At 37.5% G+C, this 26768-nt stretch overlaps 1 protein-coding gene and 1 long non-coding RNA gene across 29 annotated transcripts in view; one reads left to right on the top strand and one right to left on the bottom strand.

Annotated features, from left to right (window-relative positions):
- Window positions 1–26768, bottom strand: part of NRXN3 (neurexin 3) — a 1532396-nt gene that overhangs the window by 333513 nt on the left and 1172115 nt on the right. For all 28 annotated transcript variants that reach the window (XR_005363605.1, XR_005363606.1, XM_038545444.1 and 25 more), the window contains one exon: window positions 15987–16168. Coding sequence is in view for 26 of the 28 variants with exons in the window: in XM_038545444.1 (XP_038401372.1) it covers window positions 15987–16168 (182 nt within the window). In the remaining 2 variants the exon portion in view is untranslated. The remainder of the gene's footprint in view (window positions 1–15986; window positions 16169–26768) is intronic.
- LOC119872913 overlaps window positions 2877–26768 on the top strand; it is a 51787-nt gene continuing 27895 nt past the window's right edge. Inside the window, exon 1 of the long non-coding RNA XR_005363615.1 lies at window positions 2877–2944. This is a non-coding gene — a long non-coding RNA (uncharacterized LOC119872913). The remainder of the gene's footprint in view (window positions 2945–26768) is intronic.

The following is a 26768-nucleotide window of genomic DNA, read 5'->3' as shown; positions in this document are numbered from 1 at the left end:
GGTAACAATATAATTGAAGGGAAAGAATTATTCATAGTCTCAGAAGATGATATGACTGGAAGCAATGGCCTAAAGCAATGGAAGAAAAAGTTTAGGTAAGATTGTCAGGAGTAGGGCGGGTAGGAGGGAGGTGAGGAAATTCTTGACTATCTGAGAAATGAAACAGGAAAAGTAATCTGTGAGGAAGCATTTGAAGCACTTTGATATAGACAGCCCAAAGCCCTTGAGTAAGAAACAGGGATTAATACTGAGTTCCTTGATCACGTACCACCTTTCACTCTTGATGCAATTCAGAGCTCTCAGACACACCCCTAAAAGGCGTCCCCTTCAGAGAAGGCTAAGTAATCAGAGATTTGTGTGAAGACTCTTAATTAGGGGAGACTAGTTAAGAATGCTCTAACACACCAGTATTGTAAAATTATGCATTAAAACATATAATAATGTGTTATTTTATGCATATGATGTGTAATGTCTTATTTTAGGAATGATATCCAACTTTTCCCAGAAAAACTAATGAAATCTTTATTTTTAAATTATCATTCTGTGTTCCATATGAAGACTCTCAAAGAGCACAAATAAGTTGAACCATTGAGTTAAAATCATTTAAATGTGTTATGCTAAATAAGAAATTATATCTACAAAACAGATATGTGAGCCCCAAATATTTCTGAGTAGGCAAATATGTGCCCTTAAGACAGCAGTTAAGGGATTCCTGGGTGGCGCAGCGGTTTGGCGCCTGCCTTTGGCCCAGGGCGCGATCCTGGAGACCCGGGATCGAATCCCACATCGGGCTTCTGGTGCATGGAGCCTGCTTCTCCCTCTGCCTATGTCTCTGCCTCTCTCTCTTTCTCTCTCTGTGACTATCATAAATAAAAATAAATATTTAAAAAAAATTTAAAAAAAAGACAGCAGTTAAAAGTCAACTTCTAGGTTCTTCTAAACTGAGCGTTATAAATAGCTGTGTCTATGAAAATGCTTGAGAGCTCAGTTTAAGTATAAGATGCAAAGGTGAAAAAACAAAACAAAAAAAGAAGATGCGAAGGTATGACCCCACACTGTTAACACTACTTCTGTGTGAGAGAGGTCATAAAATTGAAGGTCTGCAGGCATGGGGCAGGCAAGGAGATGAATGAAGATGTTGAATGATTTGTATGGCAGAGAGAAGGTGGAGACTACAATGGCTAGAAATGGCATGTCCATATAAATGACAACTGATTGTTGTCTCCAGATGGCTGATGCCACATAGGAACACTGGCCCAGTATAGCTGAACTTTCTTTCTTTTTTTTGTTTTTTTAAGAGAGAGTGGAAATCTCTAGGTGTATATGAAATATCTGAATTTTAAAATATATCTGTGTGTTGGATGAGGCCCCAGGGACACTAGCTGGGTACATTCTCTAAATGTCCTCACATTGAAGACAAGGGATGCCTTGTTCTCTGAGTTTAGGAACCAAGGGATGGCATGTTGGAGCTAAAAGAAATGAGCGTGTTGTGCTACACTGCCAAATACTGGGGAGAGAAAAGGAAGAAAATACTTCATTCCCGTTTTTTTTTTTTTTTTTTTTTTTAGTCCAATGGGTCCAGGAAGGGAGGAGGTGCTGGAGCAATTGCAATAGTTCCATTTCCGATGCCCTCATGTAGCTGCCCTGCGTATGCTCAGGAATCTAAGTATGTTGACCTGGTTCCTGACCAGTAAAAAGGGCACAGCTGGCTCTGGCCTCACTGTCAGTCATCAGGAACAGCAGAAAGTCCCCCTGAGAGGGAATCAAATCTTCGACTACTCTGAAGACAGAAGAGAAACAGAACTGTGACTTTTTATGGACACACACAGAAACGTAGTGGGAGTTTGTTTCCAGAAGGTGCTATGTGAATAGCAGTGGTTACGTTTCCAAAATCTAGCAAGTTTGGTCTAAGTTTAAAAGGTAGCTCTTGGTGGTTAGCAGTAGAGTACGAATTCACAGAACAGTATGGTTCTATTTAGGCTTTTAAACACACACACATGAACACAGTTTTCCAGCTGTGTGAAATGAACTGTTCTTTGACAATCCTGTGATCTTGGCCTGTGCCGCATAGAGATGTCACTGCGCTTACAAAGCCATCAGACCAGCTCATGCGTGTAAAATCACGTGCACAGAATTTGGCATCAAGTCTCACTATTTCACAATATCAGCTGCTCTCTTTGATAGAGACAAGAGAGCTCAAGCTGTGTGCTTCATTGAGAAGTCCGGTTTTCCTGCTTAGGGTTGGGGTTCATACCCAGGATAGTTCTTTGTTAATATACTATTTATATCAAACACTCACTTTTTACAAAGAAGCAATTTGTGGAAACGTACAGAAGTATTTCCCACAGTGCCTTCGATGTTCTTTCACACCCATTATATAAAGTGGATGTTTTTGTTCTCTTTATTAAAAATTGAGCATTATTTATAAGGAGAGAGCTCAGTTCCAGAAAGAGGTCTGCTATGGTATGGTGAATACCCAGTTTTGGATGAAACACATTTAACTGCTCTTTGGAGGATCATTGTAAAATATCATTCCTAGAATCTCTACCGAGACCTAGCTCAAATAAAGATCAAGATTTTTAAAAAAAGGAAAGAAAAAGACTTGAATGGTTTTCCCCAGAGCTGACTTACTGTGTCTGCATTTCAGTCCAATGTTTGCCTGTGTTTAACGCACACACACAGCTTGAAGAAGGAAGTGCACACTCTGTGTTTTGCAGTGTTTGGATGTGAATCAAAGGGAAACATGTGGTCCCATTCTGTTTCCTGTGGAATGCAGTTAAGTAAAGGGAAATGCCTAATTTGTACTGATACTGTCACCACAGGGGGTGATCTCGTAATTGACCGGGTTTGGGGGGCTGGGAGCTCTAGGACAATATGTAGACATGACAGTATAAGCAGGCTTGGAGAGTATACTGGAAACAACGTAGTCTATCTCCCAGGGAAGGTGAGTTTTCATTTGATTTGGATTTTTATCTTTTTTTCCCCCTAAGTACTATTTAGATGCCTCTAGCAATTTTCTCTCTGTGAAATATGGGTGGATATTCTGAAGCAATCCTGCACAATTATAAAATAAAGCAATAGGAATGGCCACAGTCATTTCAAAGAAAAAGGAACAAAATAAGGGTAAAGATGTTATTCATTTTTGTTTCATTTTGGTACTGGAAACAAGCTAGAGTGGTCCTTAATGGTGGTTTCAGTAGAATCCGCTGGTGAGAGTGCCCTTTGTGCTCCCTTTTGATTATAAGAATAAGAGATGGTTCACATGCAGATTTGGGAAATAGAGGAGTACAAAGACAGAAATTAAAGTCTGGTGGGGATTTGCCAGTCTGTTAATATGTCAATTAATTAAATGTATAGGACACTGCATTTTCAGCAAATTCTTCAAAACCTATGTTCTGATTGCTTGTACCCCTTAGAATGTAAGCTCCATGCAAATGAGGAGTTTGTCTATCTTGTTTACACTTGTATCCTCAGGTCCTAGAACTTACCTGACATATAGTAGCATCTGGTTGAATAAATAAATGAATGAATCCTCTTTCACTAAACAGGCTGCTAATCTTTGCCTGCCTGGCTAATTTTAATTTAGCAAATCTATTCCTCCCACCTGCCTCTTTTCTCAAACCAAGTTTGTCGTGTTATACTTCTTGCTATATACCCCTATTCCTATTCTCAGCTAAACCTCAGGGAGATTTGTATCTTATTTTTAAAGATAGATGCTTTTTGTGGGTAGTCAAGGACCCTCACCCAATACACCTTCACGGTGCTTTGGGCATCATGTCACACCAAACTCATTTTCCTCTTTCACACTTTAGTATTGAATTTAAGCTTTGCTGTTTAACCATGCAACAAAACCAGCTCCAACATTGCCGATCTAAGTAGCAAACATGAAAGCCTATTAACCTTAGGAATTAGGCATCAAGTCAGGGGCAAGTTAAATGGAATCTGCTCCCACTCCAAGAAATGTGATTTCCAGTGTAAAGGTCTCCCTTTCAAGTTTTTATCCTGCCACTAGACGTTAGCAGCTAACAGACCAGTCAGTGGATGACAGGCGGGGGCTGCTGTGAAGACACTCATACCTGGTTTTGCATTAGAAATACAGAAATTAAATACTGACTGCAAGGAGACAAAATGTGTCCCTGTATTATTTGAGATCATTTAAGGTTTTCAAGCAGGGATATTTGAAGAATTCTAATATGGAATTTATCACACTAAAATAGGAGAATGAATTTATCTAGCAATCTCTGCTCAGATATACTACTATATTTAAAGGGATTTGTATTAAAATTTGGGGGAAAAGTTACCTCTGTGCCTCTTGTTGCACCATATTGCATTCAAAATCTCAGATTAGTTTCCAAGCCTATTCTGCATAGGAATGTTTAAGAAAGCGGTTTGGGAGTAATTGGGTGCCTTAATGCCATTGAGATAAAAACAAATACTGGGAGCAATAAAATGTAATGTAAAATGGAGAGTTTCTTTGAATCCCAAAAGAACGTGACCTAATTCCAATTATGTATTCCTCTTTAGCCAAAATGCTGTGCTCTATTCCTCTATTTCTGCTTGCTACTCTTACCTGTGTGGATCAAAAAAAAAAAAAAAATACAGGCCCTATTAAATTCACATCTGACTTTAATATTGAATAGGTAATTATCAAGAGCAAAATGTATGACATAAGAATCAAACACATAACTATTTCATCTTTTTTCCTTCCCTCAACACTAGGAACAAATGGCTACTTAATCACCTGACCCTTAGTTTCTTAATCTCTAAAGTTGAGGTAATATCACCAATTGGACAGCGGAGTTACGACTGAATGAGTTCTTAGATACAAAGTGGCTAGCACAGTAACTAAACAATGAATAAAACAGCAAATGCAGGAGTGATTACAAAAATACGCATGCCATCAGGTAAGCATGTGAGCTTGTAGTGATGAGAAGTCAACCAGTAGCGTTTATTTCTGAAAGGGCTTACTAAACCTAAGTACTGCAGTTTGCATTTAAGAACTTGCTGGATCAAACTTAATGACCATTAGTAATGTTTGTAGCTATCCAAACTAAGATGCTGATAGGGGTAATCAGATTCCATGCCTCACCGCACAAAGTGATCGATGGAATCAAGGAGTTGGTTCTTTGGGGAACTGTAGAATGACCTGAAATCCAAACAGCCTCCTCCAAATTGCTGCAAGGGGTGAGGTGCAAGGTCTGAAGACGTACAGCAGACAAAAACAGCATTTGAATACCGTAGCCGTTCATGAGCTCTCACAGTTGGGCCATTCACATTTTGGCTCTGATCTGCCATTTGCCTGGTTGCTAACCCTCTTGTTGAAAACTACAACCACCTAACCTCTCTTATGTCCTCATTTCCAGGTCTCCAAACACAATCTCTTAATCACCAACAGCTTTGCTGGATGGTAGGCACATACATATAACTATGAAAATTATCTTTTTTTTTTTTTTTTTTTTGTAGATCTTTCGATGGTAACAGGGCCCATTCACAGCATTATCTCATTTGATCTTCCCCACCATACTATGAGGTTGCCAGAATAGTGTCTAGTTCTCTGCCATTTGCACAAGATAACTGCAAGATGGTGGGATCTAGACCCAGAGTCTTCTGACTCTGACTTAGCAATGCCCACAACAACTACTAAGAGAAGAAGCATGGAATACTAAGGAGACTAGAATGACAAAGATTACATAGTACAATAAATACCAATAAAGACAAAGAAGACATCCTCACAAACTGCATACAAGAGATGTTACTAAAAGGTATGGGGAAAATAGCTCTACAGCTACTCTCTTTGGAAAACCTCTCTTAATCCTCTGGATTTCTGTAACAATTCACCATCTATCTAGGTTTTCTCTGACCCTCCAGCGTTTTCCTTTTCACTTCCTTTCTTCCCCTCCTTCATTCTGGGAAGTTATGTACATATTTCACAGGTTTCTACTCATTTATGTCCCTGCAGATCTTAGCAAGCCTCAGTTTTCCTTGTAATTTCAGGCTGCAAATTTTCAATTCCCTACCTCTGCCCTATATCTCATCTGAGTTCATCACACATTTCCAATTGGAAATCTCTAGATTGACTCTCACATGCTTCATATATGTGTTGCATCACTAGTATCAGACTCTGACAGTCTTATCTTAAAACTATTTTTTCTTACACGTGCCCCATTTCACTGTTATTGTTAATGAAATTTGACCTTCCCAGCCTCTTAGACATTTCTTACTTCTCTCCCTTTCCACCCAACAGCTGGTGATACTTGTTGATTCTTTCTCTGGAATGAATGTCCTTCTGTTTCATCTTCATTACCTTCCTATGATCACCCTCATAGAGGAAGTCCTTAAAAACATTTATTCTGGTCAAAGTGCACACCTCACAAATTTGGGAACATAGCCAGTATTCCCTTCTTTTGAGGTAACACATGTGCTGGTATCTTCATTTAGCATTTAGTTCCTTCTTCAGATTCCATCAGTCAAAATCTGTCCCAACCTGTCTGTGCTCATTTCTTAGTCTCTACAAACTATACTAGTCTTGCCTTCCTTGGAATTTCCCCAATGCTGTCTGAAAACAGCCACATTTGCAATTTTTATTTTCCCTCCTTGATGTTAAACTTTATATCTCCAACAACCCCAAATAAATTCCTGTTCCACAAATACATGTTGCATTAAAATGATCACAACTGCACGTTCTACTCTTGAAACTTTCATTAGGAGTGTAATAGTAATTAAGAGTCAGAACTGGATTTGAATGCCTGCTCAGTGCTATCTTGGGAAATTTCCTTAGCTTCATTAAACATCAGTTGACTCATTCATAAAGTGAGGATATTAATAGTGACTACCTCACTGAGTTGTTGTGAGCTTATAATAAGATGATGTAAACAGAATTCTTGCGCAGTGTCTGGTACCTGGTAGTATGTCAATTGATATTAGTGGTATAAGTGATAATAATGGTAGTAATGTAAGGTGATGTACTTATGGTCTTATGTAAATGTAGGAAATAATCATCTATGTCATTAAATTGTCTGCCATTTTACAGAAAGCAGAATAGAAAAATAAACCAAACTGAAAGCAGGTAACTAAGGTGTCAAGAATAGAAAAAAAAAAAAAAAGACTTAATTGCCAATCATCTCCTGTCATTCTGAGTATGAAATGACTTCAGGATGAAGGTTAGCTCGATCGATCATCAGGGCTTATCTAAATGTCTTTAAGTGATTCCAAAAGTGTCATCTCAGACTGGGAAACTACAGGTCTTGCTGTCAGAACTATCTTAGAGGCTAATACAGTTATACAGTTCCCTCTGCCATCTATCAGGGACACACTAACAAGTTGAAACAGCAGCAGTGACAGCATCAGGATCTAAGCATATGATGCTATGGAGTGGGTGGCTAATGAATTCCCCCATTAATACGCTGAGTTTCCATGCCTTCCGAATGCAGTCAGGGATCTAAAATCCATCATCTATAGCTTCAGTGAGTCAATGGGTTATTTCTTGCCCTGTTGCAGTGAACAATACCCCAGGAGTAATGACTAGGAACAGTGTAAGTGGTGGGTCAATGAGATAACTCATCCAGCCGACAGTGTTAAGGTAGCCCTGCCATTAAGTCATATGAGGCCTCAGCGTTGATGACACCTGGAGTTTGACTTGCTTGCTGCACTTCAAATTCATATGTCTAAAAAGCCTCTGCTATTCAGAACTTGTTCAGCTGATAACTGCAATAATCTAGGATATATGCCATGCAGCTGGCTTTAAATCAGTGGTATCTTGACTTCTCCTTAGAGTTTTATATCACTTAAGTTGCAATCTCAGAAACCTGATTAAAGTCTATTTGTTATTTAGGAAAATAAAATAGACTGTTTTCTCTGACTTAATTTTTTTTAATTGATGAAAAAGTACCAATGACATTAAAAGTTATCCATAAATGAAAGCTCACTATATGCCAGGAGTGATGCAAGCATGTTATATACATCATCTCATAATGTATAGGAAACCTAATTTCTCATAGTTTAATTTCTGTAGTCTTTCACATCTGTTAGCTCTATGGGACCCAATGTTGATTACCACTATCCCCAAAATGTAGCACTTTGCATGGCACATAAAAAGCACTCAATTTAAATGTGCTAGTTGATGTTCATGAGCTAAATTCTCTGAATCCTATTTTTTCTAAATTCCTCTTAGAAAGGAATGCATTGAGGATTCTGAAACATGACTTATCAGTTAACAGTGAAAAGAGCCACTGGTGTAATTGATAAATGAGAAAGATATGGCCATTTGGTCTCGCCTTCTCATAATTATTTACCACCCATAAAATATTTTCTATACATTTTGTCAATTATTATACATTTTATCTTTACACTGAATTTATCATTCACTGTTCCTGCATTTTTTTGAGGAATCAAAGTCTACAGAATATTCTTACCCATATATGCACTTTTATGTTTCTAGTTTACTTGGTGGTAGCGGCTACTCATCCCTACTCAATCTGGCTGTATCCTCACTAGGACCCTGGTTCCAACAATGACTCTCTCTAGGCTCTGTTAATTCCTACGTTTGGGTCAGAATGTTTATGTCTTTTTCTGGTACCCATGGTGGGGCTCAAGTCTCTTTTATACTATCCCTGCCTAGAAAGGTTCTGCTCTCCTGATGCTGTTTATTATTGCTTTGTTCTCCTCCTCCTTCCCCCTTTGGCAAGGTGGGATGTTTCCATTCTTCATAGTTCATACAACTGAAGAAGGACCTTCGGGGCAAGGTAAATTACACATTTACCGGTGAGGGTAAAAACACTTTGGAACATTATACTGAAGGGCAGTGGAAGCATGAGGAATCACCTTGTGTCATATAGAGACATAATGCCCTCAACGACATGCCAAGGAAGCTCCATGTCATATCCTATTGACCTAACTAGGTCTCTTGCAGAGGGACCTGGCTTCTTCACCCTGTGCTTACAGGACACTCCCAAAAGTCTCAATTGTGAATCTGATTATTTCAAAAACAATTGTTTTCAATCAGATTAAAAAGGAATTTATTTTCAGAAACAGTCTTGGCAGGCTTTTAAAAATATTTAAAATGAAACCATTTTAAAACATTCTTCCTTTCACCAATCTTTTTTCTCTATTGAAGTTATTACCTTCCAGATATGTCACCGAGAAAACTATCACGCTTCATTTTGCAGTTTTTTGTTGATAATAACTTCTAAATATTTTATTCCATCTGAACATCAGGAAACCCTATAGTATAGTATTTTTTGTGTGTCCGTTTAAAAGAAGAGCAAGGGGATCCCTGGGTGGCGCAGCGGTTTGGCGCCTGCCTTTGGCCCAGGGCGCGATCCTGGAGACCCGGGATCAAATCCCACGTCAGGCTCCTGGTGCATGGAGCCTGCTTCTCCCTCTGCCTGTGTCTCTGCCTCTCTCTCTCTCTCTCTCTCTCTCTCTGTGTGTGTGTGTGACTATCATGAATAAATTTAAAAAATAAAAATAAAAAAAATAAAAGAAGAGCAAGGTGAAGCCCAGGGCAATGATAACTTGCCAAAGCCAAAGAGCTCACTGGATGCTGACAGAATGAGACTCAAATCCACATCTTTTGATTTCAAATTAAATACATTTTTTCCACTATGGCATGCTTCCCCTCGAAACTGAGTACGCAATCAAAGTAAATAGATTTAAACAGAAATATTTTGGGAATAATAGAGATTGGAAAAAACACACCCCAACTCCCATGCAGGGAGCTGCGTCTGGTCCAGCTTGCGTAAGTGCTCACTTCATCAAATCCCCACTTCCACTCCTTTCTCCCACCTTCTTCTCCAACTCTGCCGGGATGGAACGGCTAAGCTGGAAGCTGCAGAGAAGATCCCCAGCAGGCCCTCTCCACAGAAGTGGCTAATGATCTGGAAAAGCTCCTAAGCCCAGAAAACCCAAAGAGGCCTTTTTCACTAAGAACAAATAGCAATGAAAGGGAATACGGAGCCAACCTGCAGTGCACAGCACTCTGTGGGAAACAAAATTGCATCTGTTGGACACCTTTGTTATTTTCTTGTTCTTTCCCTCTCTACTTGCATTACCAGTCTCAAAAATGCCAACATTCCTCTGTACTTCTCTGTAGATTCCCCCAAATACAGTTCCTAAGTCAAATCCAGTTCTGCTACTGGCCAAATCCAGACACAAATCTAAGGTAACACCTAACCACCTAACCTCACTGAAGACTAACTCAGCAGATGTTGATGGCTTACTGTAAATATTTCACACACAGACAGCCAAATAAAGCATCTGGGCCAGCAATTTATAGATGCAATAGATGTGAGGAACAGACCGTTTATCATAATTCAGCTTTGCTCCCATTTATTCTCCAGGAGTCTCTCCAAATGCTATAAATTATGGAAAAACAATACTATGCATACCAAACTTAATAAATATTCTATTTCCCCCAAACATGGCACTGAAAGAATACTGTGAGACCTTTATTTGGGGTGGGGGGCAGTTTTTGCAAGGAGAACACTTTGCCATTATGAAAAGGGGGTAAGTCAGGACAGCAGTCCCCTCTCTTCTCCTACCTTGTTTTATCTAAGTATCTACATTATAAGTCAGGAGAGAAACAGTTGGAGAAGGTTATAGATTCTTGTCAAACAAAACAGATGCCCTGACACATAAATTTTCACTGTTCCTGAAAGGTTCATAATTAAAAAATGAATCCAAGAGGATTTACTGTAAATTACACAGGGAGAAAGAAATTAATAGCATATCTTTTTTATACACTATATTAACTACATAAAGAGAAACTAATTGTTGCCCAGTAATGCCCGACCTTCTATTTTGCAGGTGGTGAGAGGAGGTTGTTAAGAGTTTCATGAGAGAATAGCAAGCACTTCGTGGTAATCCTTTCTCTGATCCTATTCATTTTTTTTCTCTATTGTTTAAATGAAGGTGAGTGTAACATGACACAGCTTCATAGAGCCTACATGGGAGGTCAATAGGCAGAAGTCACTTGCAAGTGGCTGCTCTCCAAATATTGAGCAGATTAATTCCTCAACAATAGATTTCAATGGAGGAAGCATATTCAAAGTGATATTTCTTTACAAATCCCTCTGCCCTAAGACACCCTCCCTCCACAGAATCTCATTTCATGCATACATACTGCAAGGAAAGATCTTTTTGCCTTTGCCAAACACATTTCATCTGTGATTTCATTAATATGATTAATAATTGACATAGAAAATAGTGCATCATGGACGTGTGAACCAAAAATGAAGAAATGTAAGCTAATTTGAAGGGAACTCATCTCTAAATTATTTTAGATTTCTTGGACATCTCTCTCTCATTTTTAAAGATCTAAAAAAAAAATCTAATTCTAATCTTGTTCAGGACTTATTGTAAAAGCCTATTTAGCCACTATGAGGCCCTGTGTGAGTGGGAAGACTTTAAATTTAAAAGACACCCGGGGATCCCTGGGTGGCTCAGCAGTTTAGCGCCTGCCTTTGGCCCAGGGCGCAATCCTGGAGTCCCGGGATTGAGTCCCACGACGGGCTCCTGGCATGGAGCCTGCTTCTCCCTTTGCCTGTGTCTCTGCCTCTCTCTCTCTCTCCATCTATGTCTATCATAAATAAATAAATAAATAAATAAATAATCTTTTAAAAAATAAATTAATTAAAAAAAAAACCAAAAGGAAGGAAGGAGAGAAGGAAGGAAGGAGGGAGGGAGGGAAGGAAGGAAGGAAGGAGAGAGAAAGAGAGAGAGAGAAAGAGAAAGAAAGGAAGAGAGAAAGGAAGGAAGAAAGGAAAGAAAGAAAGAAAGAAAGAAAGAGGGAAAGTCCTTCCTTCCTTCCTTCCTTCCTTCCTTCCTTCCTTCCTTCCTTCCTTCTTTCCTTCCTTCCTTCCTTCCTTCCTTCCTTCCTTCCTTCCTTCCTTCCTTCCTCCCTTCCTTCCTTTCGCCAGATAACAGATAATCTGACCAAACTGTGAAATGGAGGAAAAATGCACTGACAGCACCCACCCACCTCTGTCTTGGTGCCCCTTTCTTTACATCAATTCTTTACCCTAAGGCACCAGTGACTTCCAAGCATTTTCCTGCCACCTTTTTAAATGTTGTGTGCACCCAAAATTAGTCATGTATGTTTCTCCTCCTTTCTCTCCAGCCCTCCAAGCAAAACTCAAATTCTGTTGGAACAGCTGACCTTGGCCTGGTGTGAGAAGGATCATTTTAAGACTAAGGACTCTGAACTAATTAACAAATGATTTAAGGGCTTCTAGTGGAGAAGGAATTTAAAAAAGATTCCAATTTTCCTAAAGAGTTTTTAACGTGTGGACATTTCAGGATGACAAAGGAAAAGAAATGAGAATGTTCAGGGATAGGATAGCATGCAGCCTAGAGCAAAGGTAACATGCAGCATGCATGCATCCATCCACAAAGTCCCATTTCAGAGGAGGGAGTGGGCATGGCTAGTGGAAGCCAGAACTCCTACCTGCTGTATTTGTCTACTCCTCTCATTAGAAAGCTTGAAGTGAGGAGGTGAGAGGTCCTCAAAGCTAGCAGACAAGATGAAGCCTATTTGCCATTCCTGCTCTGGAGACTCCACAGCAAGCAGGTCTGTTCTAGAAGGGTGCTCACCTCAGGGTCAGACTCCTTGGTGTTCTCGGAAGAGCATTTTCCCTTCCTTCAAATAGGCTAAGTTGGGGGTAAAAAGTGCTTGTTCCAATGACAGAGTTACTGCACCTCAAAACTGTTCAGGGATTCCTAGGACTTACCTTCAGTAACAGTTTATAAAACACAAATTCTCAATCTCTCTCCCTCTCCCCCCCTCTTTCTTCACCACATACCCTCTCTACACACACTTACTAATTTCTGAGTTGGTACTTTGTTTTTGAGTAACTTAGGAGCTTGACAACCAACTGTTTCCATAATTGACACCCACACTGGAAGAATCAAGCTTTGCCCATGTATAACCCCTTGCTGGGAACACATGTCTAGGCAGGCAGGGCCTCTTCCCCAGGCCCAATGCCTCCTTCCTCCTCTTGCCCCTGGATCCACTCTGCCTCCCTTTCCTCTTTGGGTCTGCCATCACTTCTTTTCCTCTGGTGGATTTCTCTTCTTCTAGGTAAACTGCAAGCAGGAATGGAATCTTTTGCCTCCTGCTCAACTCTTTCCACTTCCCTTAACAGTCTTTAAATTATTTTCTTTTTGAGCATTATTCCTTAGTACAAGGAAACAAGCTACATCCATTAAACAAATCCATGCTTTACAGATTGTAAAAGTCACATAAAAGTATCTGAGTAGGTATTGATGGCTTTGCTTTCCTGATGCATCTATGTAAATGTCAAAAACAAGAAGCAGGGTTTGAAATCAAGTTTTTGGATCTTCTACTTGGATTCCTTTATTCCTGAGAGTGGTAAGGAAACTTCCCTTTGCTCTACCCACTCTGACCTCAGGTTTTATCACAGGTTCTTGCATTTCTATGAAGACATTTGCAGCCTAGGGCAGGGGTCACCAAAGTAAAACCTGCTGCCTGTTTTTACACCTGAATTTTATTGGAATATAGTCACACAGTTTTTATCTCTGGTAGATACCAGAGACAGTCCACTAGGGAAGCTAAAATGGTCTGTAATTATTAGACCAATCAAATGATCCCATGCTCAAGAGGGCCACAAGCATATCAGGACCATTCCAGAATGATGTGGTTTCTCCACATCATAGGGTCTTTCTTTCATTTCTCTGAGAAGGTCAGATGATGTCAATCTGATAAAGGTCAACCTGTTGGGATTATCTAGAATGTTTAAACAATGATGTAACATCACTGGAAAAGGACCACAGGACCCAAGTGGGTCTACACATTTTGATGTAAAACTTCTTGTATTTTTACTGTTAAAAAATGTTAAAATGGAATGCTATGGTTCTTCCTAGAAGTTCCCAGGATCCTCATAACCCTTTTATAAAAACAAAAAAATTTAAGTAAACTTTCAGAAGATAGGAAGCATCTCTCTTAAAAGTAGAAATGCTCTACAAAACATGAATGGGGAGAAATGGATAAACCAGTAGCACATTATCTGACTCAAAAAAGATGCTTATGGCTGCGCCAAATCATATTTTCCTTAGTAAGTCACACTGAACAAAAAAAGAAGATAAATCACCGTGAAAATGCAAGCGAGCTGGTAATAATAGCCTAGTTATAGCTGCCATGAAATAGTCATTAAGTTATATGCAGCATAAATCTCACAGAGTTTTGTAAATTATGGTGGTTTTTAGAGGCCAAATAAAGATAAACCATACAAACTATGGCTGTGTTTCTCTGTGCTCCTTGGCATGACTTTTTAAAATGCTTAAGCTCAGACTCACAGTACCATATGGTCCTTGAAGCATCTGAAAAAGCATAAAGGTTCAAAACTCTCTTAAGATCCCTCTTTCACACATTGAAGGTGATCACTCCTAGCCATTCCTTCCCTGCACTCTTGTCTGGCTCTGGCTCACACAAAGGCTGGACAGGCTTCCAGATCGAGCCTTACACTTCAAGCTGCTCCTGCTTCCAGGGCATATTGGAATAGCAGGTGCTGGAGATGGGCAGTGCTTGCAGGGCTGAACTGGCTGCTGGTGGTTCCAGCCAGCCACCACCTCCACTCCAGAGACCAGCAATAAAATCCCACTTTCTGCCTTCCTCAGTAGACCAGCACATTAGCAAAATTCAGATTCAAAGATGCCCAGTAAAATGTTCCTCTTCTTCCTTTTTGGAGGTTGGTAGTAATCCCCAGTTGGTCTTTCCTCTTAACTGCTTTTTCCCCCTGCTATTTAAACTGAATTCTTATTGCTCCAAATTAAATCCATTCTTTCTGGCCTTGTCATCGCTAACTAATGAGAACAATTCCTCTCTTTGCTCCTGGTAGCTGCACTTTGGGTACTTATGGATGAGAATCATATCCTTCTTTAGCCTACTTTTTTTTTTTTCTTTTAACAGCAGACTGCACAGGTGATAAAATGGGTTAATTGTTGCTATAAAAATATTTTCTATCCTCATAACGAAGTAATTTTTTCCTCCAAATCATTTTAATTTCTTAGAACTACCCTGTGTCCTTAACAATCTGCAGTGACTGAGGCTGCATTCCTATTGGGCTTATATATACAAGCAAAATGTTGGATATACAATGCACACGAATATAACAATTCTTGGTTATTGTGCTGTTTCCTTTTTGCCCCACCCCATCTGGCCTCAGTTTTTATCACATGTTCCTTATATTTGTATGAGGAAGTTTGCTGCCTAGGGCAGGGGTCATCAAAGTAGAGCCTGTAGCCTGCTTTTTTCCTTTTTTTTTTTTTTTTTTTAAGTAGGCTCCACACCCAGCATGAAGTCCAACATAGGGCTTGAACTCACAACTCTGAGATCAAGACCTGAGCCAAAATCAAGAGTCAGACGTTTAAACAACTGAGCCACCCAGATCCCCCTACAGCCCGCTTTTATAAAATAAGTTTTTATTGAAATATAATCACACACATTTTTTAAAAAAACTTATTATCTATGGCTGCTTGCACATTACAACAGCAGAGCCAAGGAGCTGTGACAGAGACTGTATCACCTGCAAAGCCCAAAACACTTTCCATCTGGCCCTTAATAGAAAAACATTGCTGACCACCAGTACAGGAGATTATTACCACCAAAATGGGCTTTGCTACTTGTACCAGGTTAAGGCAAAGTACCAGGTAAATCTCTTATTTACACCTTTGCAGTCTGCTAAATGTTTCATGACAGACCAAACCATACCACTGGAAAGGGAGTCTGGACTCAAAGAGTTTTTCAGTTTTTATCCCTGAAATACCCCCATGGGCATCAAGGTTCACACTGAAAGGGAAGAATGAGGTTTGACACTGGGACAACCCTGGGATAGGGTTCCGACACGTTGGCAAATTTTATAATCATGTGCCTCTTTGCCGAGTCTATCTAGAACGTTCTGCTGCATTCATCTGGCTCACCGACTCACACCACCAGGAAGACAAAGCAATGGAGGCCAGGGCCTGGTACTCACTATGTGAAGCTGTAGGAAGTCACCGAGGCCCGGAGCACTGTCAATGCGCACCAAGATGCCATCCTTCACGGTGGTGCTGAAACCCACGGCCAGGCGGTCAGAGCGAGTGCTGGGCCGATCGTTGGCTGGCCAGGTGTAGAGGATGAGGCCTCCGCTTTTCCCAAAGATGTATGTAGCGCCAGCTGCGAAAGCAAGGAGAGAGGGAGCCATCAGGGCACTGTGTTGTGCATTGCCCGCTGCAGGCACACTTTTGAGATACTATACAGACAGCTGCAGAGAGGAAACGGCCCCCACGTGCTGGTACTTGGTTACTGAGAGGGATGGCATCCAAAGTCTCGGAAGGCAACTGTCACCCTAAATTAAAGATGCAGGCAAAATGAATTAATAACAGAGCAGATGTGAGCAAGAGACGTCTCTAACATCTTCAGTTCCTGCTGTATAATGGCAGAGGGCAAATAACACTCTGTGTCTGAGAGCTCTGGTACTTTGTGACAAACAACCTTCCTGATCTCCTCAACAGCAGAATTAATTTTCCATCTCGGCTAGGACAGGCATGAGAGGGAAAACTGGTTCCTCCATCTCTTAGCTATCAGAACATTCTGGTCAGTGGAACCAGGAGCAGTTCCAGGAATGCCTCACAAGACTGAACATAAGGTGTTATGTCTCAAGCCATCATTCTTTTTCATACCTGGACCTTCCACCACCCCCACAGAAAAGAAAGCTGTAGCCAGAGAAAAACATTTGTCTCTTTCACTCTTATGTTGCTATAAAAAAATGTGATAAAAATTAATTCCAGAGGCCTTTAAAAACTTAATTTTTTCCTAGTGTTCGTATTTATCTGGTATTATATAACAGCTTCCCTCTTTTCCAAGCTAAATTTCTAAAAGGAAATATAGAAGACATAGAAAAAAAATCTCACAATGATGAATTTAGAATGTAAGTGATACTTCCACTTACGAATAGTGGGTTTATCCATGTTTTTAGTACTTACTGTGTTTTCACTCTCATTATTTACAAAGCCAGGGATTAGTAAGAATATAGTAATTTAAAAATACATAGAAAACAAATAGGAAGAAAAATAAATAAAATATTTTTATCTCATAAATCTTGAAAGTCCATTTTTAAAAACAAATTTTTAAGTCTAAATTTGGAGGAAAGCATTTAGATTTGGTAGCTAGAACAGACCACATCATTGTAGTTTCTATGGCTATATGTATGTTACCCATAGTGAATACTTCCATATGTTAGTCATCTCAAAGTTCAAAGAATATTTGGCAGATTTTCAGATGTGTTCCCACTGAACATGGTCCAATCCTTGAAACTATTTTAAAGCAGCATTAGATAAGCATTCAGATTTCTTCAACTTTACTAAAAATCTCCAGCATTGGTTCACATTTAGCTTACAGGGAATACTGGATTGAATTATGTTGTATGAAGAAAAAATGAGTTATGCAGCTTATTTAGAAATAATAAAGTCAACTGCTACGAGCTAGAATTAGGATATATGTCATATGTCATCCTTATTTTAAGCACTAAGCCACATTATACTCTGAGGCATATAGAATCTAATTAAAGGTCACAATTCTAGTCCCTCCAATATGCTCAGTTTGTATATTACGTGTATCATAACATTATCTTCGTTTTATGAATGTCTCAATCCTTAGGGGATGGTATCTGAAAAGACCTCCACAGTCATCTGAAGAATTTGGGATTGTGGTTTGGAGAGTTTATGATTAATTATTTTTTTAATATTTTATTGACTTACTCATGAGAGACATACAGAGAGAGAGAGTCAGAGACATAGGCAGAGAGAAAAGCAGGCTCCATGCAGGGAGCCCCATGTGGGACTTGATCCCAGGTCTCCAACATCACGCCCTGGGCCAAAGGCAGGCGCTCAACTGCTGAGCCACCCAGGCGTCCCTATGATTAATTCTATATGCAAAACAATATTTGCTCACAATCCACAGATACCCTCAATGCTTCTTAAAATTGGAAGTGTGGACATAATGATTTACTCTTGATTTCTATCCATCTGTGAAGAATTTAAATAATTCCCTTTTCTGTAGATGATTACAAATGTCATTGCCACCCTCTTTATTCTTTATTTGGAAACTGGAAGGTTACTCAGTGATCAATGTATAGAATCACCAAAATGCAAATCAGCCTTTGACATTTTGTGGTAATTTATAAAATCTTACCCTATTCTATCCTAAATATGTAGTGGATCCCACTACAGAGATAAATCCATACTCTATCAGGAAATAATTTTATCATTTTTGTTACAAAAAGAACAAGTCCAAAATTGATAACAGCAACACATATGCCTGGTGTTTTCTGGTTTAAAAAACCTTTTCAAATTCATTAGCTGGATCTTCACAACGGTTCTATGGGATATTTCATTTGTTAACAACGTGTGGAAACAGAGACCCAAACATCTGAAATAAATGGCACCTCTTTAAGTCATCAGCTTTACCCTCTTGCCTCCAGAAGCTTGTCTTCACCATATGCCAGTCATAGCTTAATAAAATTATACAATAAACTATACCAGTGATGCAAAGTTGACTGTGCTTTATTCTTTTCACATCTTCCTATAAGACCAAAATGGAATGAAAACAAAGCCATAGCCCCCAAACCTGGCATATTTTCAAAGGTTAGTCTTGCCTTCTGACCATACAAATAAATTTACAAACCTTCTACCCTGCTCATATTTTTTATTCACTGATTATTCAATAATTCTCAATATAAAGAATATAAAGATAAAGAACATTTTAAAAGATAAATATGCAGCTTCTTATATATAGTGGTTAGGAGATCATAATGGCTTTAAATAAAGAACAAAACCTCACTATGACAATAGCAGGGTACATCAAAAAGTAGTCTTAAAAATTATTTTTATTGCTCCTGTTGTTCTGAATTTTGGATGCCACCATGTTAGATAATTCTAACTTTGTAGGTGAAAAGGGCAAAAAAGCACAAAGTCTTTAGCATATGGCTTATTCTGTGATATGGAAACAAATCTTAAAATATGTATTCTTGGTACCAAATATCCTAGTAAAGGTAAATAAAGGCCTTGAATGCTCCCACAGTTCAATGTTGGCTTTACAGGAAGTTAATTAATATTTACAACTTTCTACTCTGAAAACCTGTAATTTTTTCCCTCTTCAGTTAGCTCTGCTATCTTGCATGGTTTTTAAAGATAGATATGCACTTTCTGTTAATTTTAATATAAAATGCCTAGAGTCCTAGGGGTAACATGGACTTATTTTGCTTTACATTTTCAAATTAAAAAGTTAATTTTGTTATTTTAAAATGTGGACTACAAATCAACATTTTGGGAACATTCTAAGAACTGTAAGTACCCTCCTTAATCCATTAAAGATTTTCATTTCCAAGCCATGCAATACCACATCGCATGCTTTTTCCCCTGAGCCTAGTTTGACTGTTGGTTTCTCACTGTGCTAAGTATGCTGGTGCGAAGATCATACTCCATTTATTAACAATCAGAACCATGAATTTCCTGCTTGCTAGCAAAAAGTGATCAATTCAACTGAAGAAAAACTGCCATGGTGGCATTTTGACCATTTAACATTGCAGGATTTGCAAGTTTGCAAGACAGCTGAGATTGCGGAGTTCCACCAACACAGTATTTCAGGAATGAAATCTCGATACTGTCACATTAACCAAGATATGTATACGCACCATTTTCAAATAGTCAACAAATATGACATGTTATTTATAACAAGCCACTTCTTTTATCTCAAAAGCACCAGAAAATAGATTTGGCTTATTGTGTTTATAATTAGCAAGCTACTTACTGTGATGGGGCTCATGGTGATTTGGGCAGACCCAGGTATGTGAGGGTATGAATATGTGTGTTTTGGGGTATATTCTGTGTGTGGGATTTGTGGGGGTAAGAAAAGAGTAGGACAGGATCTAGTGAGATCATGAAGGAGTCCTGGAGAATAGCTTTATGTAGTTATACAACAAGCCAATGAAACAGATGATTGATGATTTCTCAAGAATAACAGATAAAATTTTTCTAGGTCATAAAAGCAAGATACGCTTTTATTTCTTCAAGAAATAGTTATTAAATCTGTGGTGCATATTACTGCTTATTTTACTAAAATTTAATTTAATTATTGATGGCAACTTAACTTTTCCTTATTTAGGACATTTGGATAATTATTACTATTGTTGCTTTGACTTCTTAACTGCATGGCCCTGCCATTATGACATTGCTTTCTATTCCCATATCCAAATGGCATGATTTTTTTTTTGGCAATTACCAATAGAAATAGAATCATGGACCTGTTTAGGATTTATATTTGATATAAAAATAATATATACATACATATGTGTATGCATATACATATGTGAGTGTGTATAAGAAATAAAGAAAAGTGAGTTAGAAAACTCAATAGACTACTTGGAATTAATTTATTATTTTCTCCATCAAATTATTACAGATAAAAGGCTCCAGAAATGCATCTAAGCATGTTGGCTGGTTATTTATATATATTTTTTTAAAGAAAGAAAACAAAGCAAATCAGCCTTCCCTGAAATAATTTTTGGTTGTTGTTAAAATGAAACAAGTTGGCAAGCAGCTTCCAGGGAAACCTGAGAAGATTAAATTTAAAGGGAACTAGATGATTTACTCATGGACAAATATAGCATGTGCAATAATAAATTAAGTAATAAAATTAGTATAATTCTTGCTGTGCAAACCATCTGGTAGATAAACCAGGGTAAGAGAAAGAAGTCAAACTCCTACCCTAGTGTTCTTTGAACATTGCCTGAGAATTTATAAAATCTCATGACATCAAGGTAATATGTCTGTCATTCTCTATTATTCAGGCTCCTTATTCGTTATTCCTATTGTATTACTCTTTCATCAACCTTAACCACATTTGTGTTCTTTACTGCGAATTGGTAAATCGTTTTGGAAAATAAACGGACTATCAATGACATAAAATACATCATGCCCATAGAAGCAGTTACTGCTATTCATTTTAAACTATCTTTTATTCAGATCAATTAACCAGATCTCTAACAAAACCAAAACAGAAAGGCTTAGAAATATCACATATCACTCCTACCAAATGGAAACATAAAGCTCAAGGAGCTCATAATGACTGATGGCCTGAAAAAAAAATAGTTTCTCGATTTCTTTTACTCAGTTTGCTCTATGGTTCCCCTTCCACACACCCCTGGCTGTCTGGGGAATGTTCATCACTGTAGGACCTTCTATATTCATAGCCCTGAATGGTTTTCAAATTGTTTTCTTTGGGAGTATCTCATTTGATGCTTCTTCCTCCAATCCCACTGAAGTGTCAATAGCAAATATTTTCGTTTGAATAAAAGAGAAAATAGAAACTCAGGATTAAGTGACTTCAGCTGGTGTTAAGTGGTAGAGCTGAGAATAGAACCAGAGCTCCCCTTCCTCCATCCTGCCCTCATCTGCCCTCAGACAGCTGTCCTGCTGGCCCATTCCTGAAGGGAATCCTTGGGGACCAAGAGCTCCACAAGAAGAAAGAAGTGAATAGCGGATGGAAAAACTGTGAACAGAACCTCTGCACTACAGAGGGAGCCTCTAGGGAGTACAAAGTAAGTGATACAGATGTTACAAATAGTCCTGCAATGCATTTGTTGAATGGATGGTTTATTATGATCTATTTTGTCGACTCTGGATTTTTTTTGAAATAAACACCGAAACTGATGATAAAAAAGCCTTAAATAAAGCAAAACTGAAGGGACTGAACGTTGAGAGAAAAATTTCATCCATTTTAAAGAACATCCTTTATCTTTGGCAAAGAAATGATCAGATTTACTGCTCAGCTAACTGGGAAACTGACAACGTTGCCTAAGAGTCAAATATATAATCAGGGAGAGCCAAGCCCCATTTCTTAAATGATGCTCAGGCAAGGTGAGCATCCTTACTCCTTTCATCTGGGGCAATATTTTCCTCTTTCTTGAAGGAAGAATGATTAAAACCAAAGGGCATTAAGCCAGGAAACACAGAGGCAACATTTTAGAGCACATTCCAGAATTCTGGAAGAAAAATTGCAACTTGAAGACTTCCTGGCAGAACCAATGCTGGTTCAGTTTGGTATAAAATCTGCTTCGTATTACTGGAACTCAAACTTGTGCAGAGTGAATTATATATATTGTATCTAATGCCAAAACTTCTATAGAAGCTGATCGGACAAAAAAATATAAAACAAATGAAATTCTACCTATAAGCTTATTTTTTTATAAATAAAAAAGGACACTATTATTTAATTCTGGTAGTATTATAAAAAATAACTATTCTTTATGGATGATTACATGTACAAACCCAATTTTGGCAAATATATTTGGTTGATCCTTTTCATGGGAATGTTATCATGAATTTTCCAGGGACTCTTAAGAGGAGCCAAATAATTATGCTATTTCCAAAACTGATACCAACAATTGAGACAGCCTCCTGCTAGGATTTCTTATACACACCTGTACTTCCCCAAATTCTTTTTTTATTATTATTAATTTAAGATTTTTTATTTATTCATCTGAGAGATAGAGCACAAGCAGGGGCAGAGGAAGAGGGAAAAGCAGACTCCCCGCTGAGCAGGGAGCCAGATGTCAGCTTGATCCCAGGACCCTGGGATCATGACCTAAGCCAAAGGCAGACACTTAGCATTATAGTCACCAGGTGTCCCTGTACTCCCCCAAATTCTGAGTAAAATAAAATTACACATAGTTTCTGGGCACTTTCATGACTGCTGACAAACACATGACCCTTTCTGAGTCTTAGAGATAATGACATTTTAAGAAACACATTACATCAAAAAAACTTTTACAAAGTTATTTTACTCATCAGATATCAGAACTCTTCCACTAGGAAAAAATTGATTAGTGATAGAGAATGCAAATGCTTTCAACATTGAAACTGATCTAAAAATTAAATTTCCAGGGATACATTTAAATTCCCTTTGCTTAAAAAAGAATCTTCATAAACTCAGTTTTTGTTGTTATTTTTGTTTGTTTGGGACAATTAATTTTTGCACAAATCTTTGTCCTTAAATACTAATGTTAATGCTAATGTTAATACTAATATTAATACTTATGCTAACTATATGTATGAATCATTTATTATATAATATACTATAATCCAATATTTCAAATTCCTATACCTTTTACTTTAGATATTTTTGCTGTATTAGTATGCTAGGGCTACCATGACAAGGTAACACAGACTGGTGGCTTAAACAAAAGAAATTTATCTCCAGCAACTCTGAAGGCTATTATTTTGATATTGAGGTGTCAGTAGGGTTGGTTTCTTCTAAAATGGCTGTTTTCTCCCTTTGTCAACACATGGCCTACTCTCTTTACCCATCTATATTCTAATTCTTCTTAAAAGGACACCAGTCATATTGGATTAGCACTCCTTCCAATGGCCTCATTTTAACTTATATACCCTCTTTAGAGACCCTATCTCCAATTGCAGTGACATTTGGAGATACAGGAGGTTAAGACTTCAACATATGAATTTTGAGGACACACAATTCAGCCCATAACAGTTACTTTCCCAGTTTCAAAGATGAGGGAAATTTTAGAATGAGGTAAAAAAAAAACTTGTTTAAGATCTAGTAGAATCAGGAATTTAATCAAGATCTACTAACTCAAAGATCTACATTCTTTTCATTATGCTAAGCTCTATGCCTACTATGCTTACCTTTTACCTTTACCTGTGTATCTGAGTGTAGAGAGATGGCAATGACGATGAACAGAAGAACAATGGCTTCCTAACATGTAGCCAAGAAAACAAAGCAAAACAAAAGAAAACCACAAACCAGATGGAAACTCAATGCCCTCAGGATGGAAATGGCAGTATAGGGGTGATCATTTTATTTTATTTAAATGATGGTGGCTTAATAGGAGCTTGTTCTATGGAAAGTGTATAAAAGCAAGGTCAGAAAATAGGCTTCTCCTCATTAATTACACCACATTCCTAAAAATCTAAATTCTGAAGGGGTGGACTCTATATGAGTTTTATTTTAGAGAATATCTTACAGCCAATTTAATTTAACTTTCATAACCAAGCTTGTTTCTTATATAGCAAAACAAAGTAATTCCTAGGAAATTGCACAGTATTCAGGTTTAAGGAAATAAATATTAAGTTTTATTGTCAAAACGAAATGAAAATCCAGAACCTTTCTTTACCATGAGCTACTGGAGGACAGGGCTGTTTAATTTATCTCTCTATCAACACTGAATGCTCAGGAAATAAATGCTGTTGAATTAATCAATAAAACCTGGCTCACCTATACTTTCATATCTTCATACTGTCATTCAGGTATCTGCCCATTAATCCTTCTCAGCTTTTTGTCATTTCATCTTGATGTGGAAATATTTTATAAATACTCATCAATTAGGGTTCATAACACCTCCCCAGGCAGAGAACAGAGCTTCCAATTTATAAAAGAAAGCTAACCACAAAAATGTTTGAATAATTTTTCTTTGGTGAATATTTGGCAGGCTCAGAGAAGAAAATCACATCCATCTTCAGTCAAATTGTTTTATGTTACCCCTCAGTTCCTAAATCATGTGGCAAACAGTTTTTAGTAATATTCATATATATATTTATATACATATATATGTATATATATGAATACATCTTAGATTTAACCTACCAATAATATACAGTAAAAAAGCAATGCAACATATTTAATAATGACAATGTCATTATTCTACATACCATTATGCAAAGACCATATATACATTTGTCCTTAGGCAAAATATAAATGAATAAAAATAAAAATGATCATTTTATAATTACTCATCAGACTTTTCTGTAACATTTTTTAAGAAACTCATTTCTTCTGATGACATCTCATGGGATATAGAATAAAAGAGAGGTTCAGAGTGCATTCATCTGTCTCCTTTTCCTCCTTTTATTCCGCAGCTTTAAAATACCTTCTCTAATAAGAGCAATCAAGGGATTTCTAAGTACTGAATATCCTCTGGAAAAAAAATACAGATAAAGAGCAGTTGCTTATTTCTAGTGCTTTGATTTAAATGCTAGATTTATATGGACTTCACACTTTCAAGGAACCAGAGATCATAAACAGATAACTTTGGTGTATTTGTGGCTCTAATTCATAAAACATGATTTTCCTGGAAAAGTTAGGTAATATTTTTAAGAGTATTGACTCTTGCTTCTATGAGATACTTATCTCTTAATCATAGAACCCATATCAGAATTAAGCAAAAGGAAGAAACTTCAACTATTATGGTTGATTCTGTTATTTCATAATCATTTATCTTCACTGTGCCCCAGTTTCCCCATTATTAAGAGGTGATGATACTTCTCCTACCTCCTCATTTCAAAAAGTAGCGGTAACGATCAAAACAGCTATCATGTGCACTATACAGAACTCTAGAAATAATTCAGTTTTTCTGTTTTATGGTGATCACCTCAAAGTACCTAACATTTTAGTATCTGTAGAATTTAATTGTTCCAGGTGCCCAGTATATCTTCCTTTTTGTCTTGCCACACTAAGCCCCTTCATATGGAAATGATAATTTTCTCCCATACCAATTGTGATTTCAATGGAAATTGTCTGTAAAAGTCTTTAACAGATTTTTGCTTGTTACATACAACATTAGCTAAGGCGTGATAAATAAACCCGAGTTGGACCAACTGGAGCATTTCACTGAATTATTATTATTATTATTATTATTATTATTATTATTATTATTATTTTATAACCTGGAAGGAGAAGAATACTCCATCAGTTTCTCTGATAATAGAGTTATGCCATAAATGGCACACAGCTGCCATGGCAACAATTCCTACCAAAGGAAAAAACTTGGGAGAAAATAAACCCTAACCCAAAGAGTGAAGTCGAACTTTTGAATCGAGAGTTGGACACACATAGAAAACTCATCTTTGGAGTACTTGGTTTTAATGGCCTGTGTTATGAAGTTGAAACTTTGTCTCATATAAAATTCTCATAGCTAATTTAAGTAAGCTCAACTTTTCTTTCTTTCACAACTAGAAGAGTCCTTGACAGTAAAGAACCCCTGGTAGCTATCACTGTGCCTGGAACATAAAGGGGCATGTAAATGTTTTTTAAATTGGCAAAGGATGACCAAGATGATTAAGTGATAAGTTACCTAGAGATTTAACCTAAGAAGTACATTCAAGTGATTCAGATATATTTCAAATTGGAGTATTTGTAACACTGATCATGTTCTTGTTGATAAAGAAATCCTTAATGATTTCTACACATTTATACACATATATGGTTATATATATATATATATATATATCCAATAATTAGAATATTAATGAAAAGAGACTGCTTTATATCAAGTTCTATAAACTACAGATAAAATTTTACTCAGAAGAAAATGCCCTAAATAATAATAAAGGAAATGAATATAAATGAACTGAAATGTCAACTTAAGACATGATTATGAAAATAAATAAAATTAATAAGCTAGTATGTGATGACTAGTAAAAGCTAGAATTTACCCAACACTTTTAAAAAAATAATAGAAGAGTTAAAAAAAATCCCCAAAGCTTATACTTTAAAATGTCAAATAAAGCATATAAATCCCTGAAAAACCAGAAGAATAATTAAAAGAGAAAAAAATAGTATAGTAGAAATTACAAAGGGGATATAACCACAAACATAGACAATATTAAAATATAAAAGAATATTTTATACAAGTTTAGAAAAATATATTTAAAAACCAGAAGAAAGGGACCCTTAGGTGGCTCAGTGATTGAGCGTCTGC

This window comes from Canis lupus, chromosome 8 (assembly GCF_011100685.1).
Source record: "Canis lupus familiaris isolate Mischka breed German Shepherd chromosome 8, alternate assembly UU_Cfam_GSD_1.0, whole genome shotgun sequence".
Lineage (NCBI taxonomy): Eukaryota > Metazoa > Chordata > Mammalia > Carnivora > Canidae > Canis > Canis lupus.
This window is presented reverse-complemented; position numbering and strand designations above follow the sequence as displayed.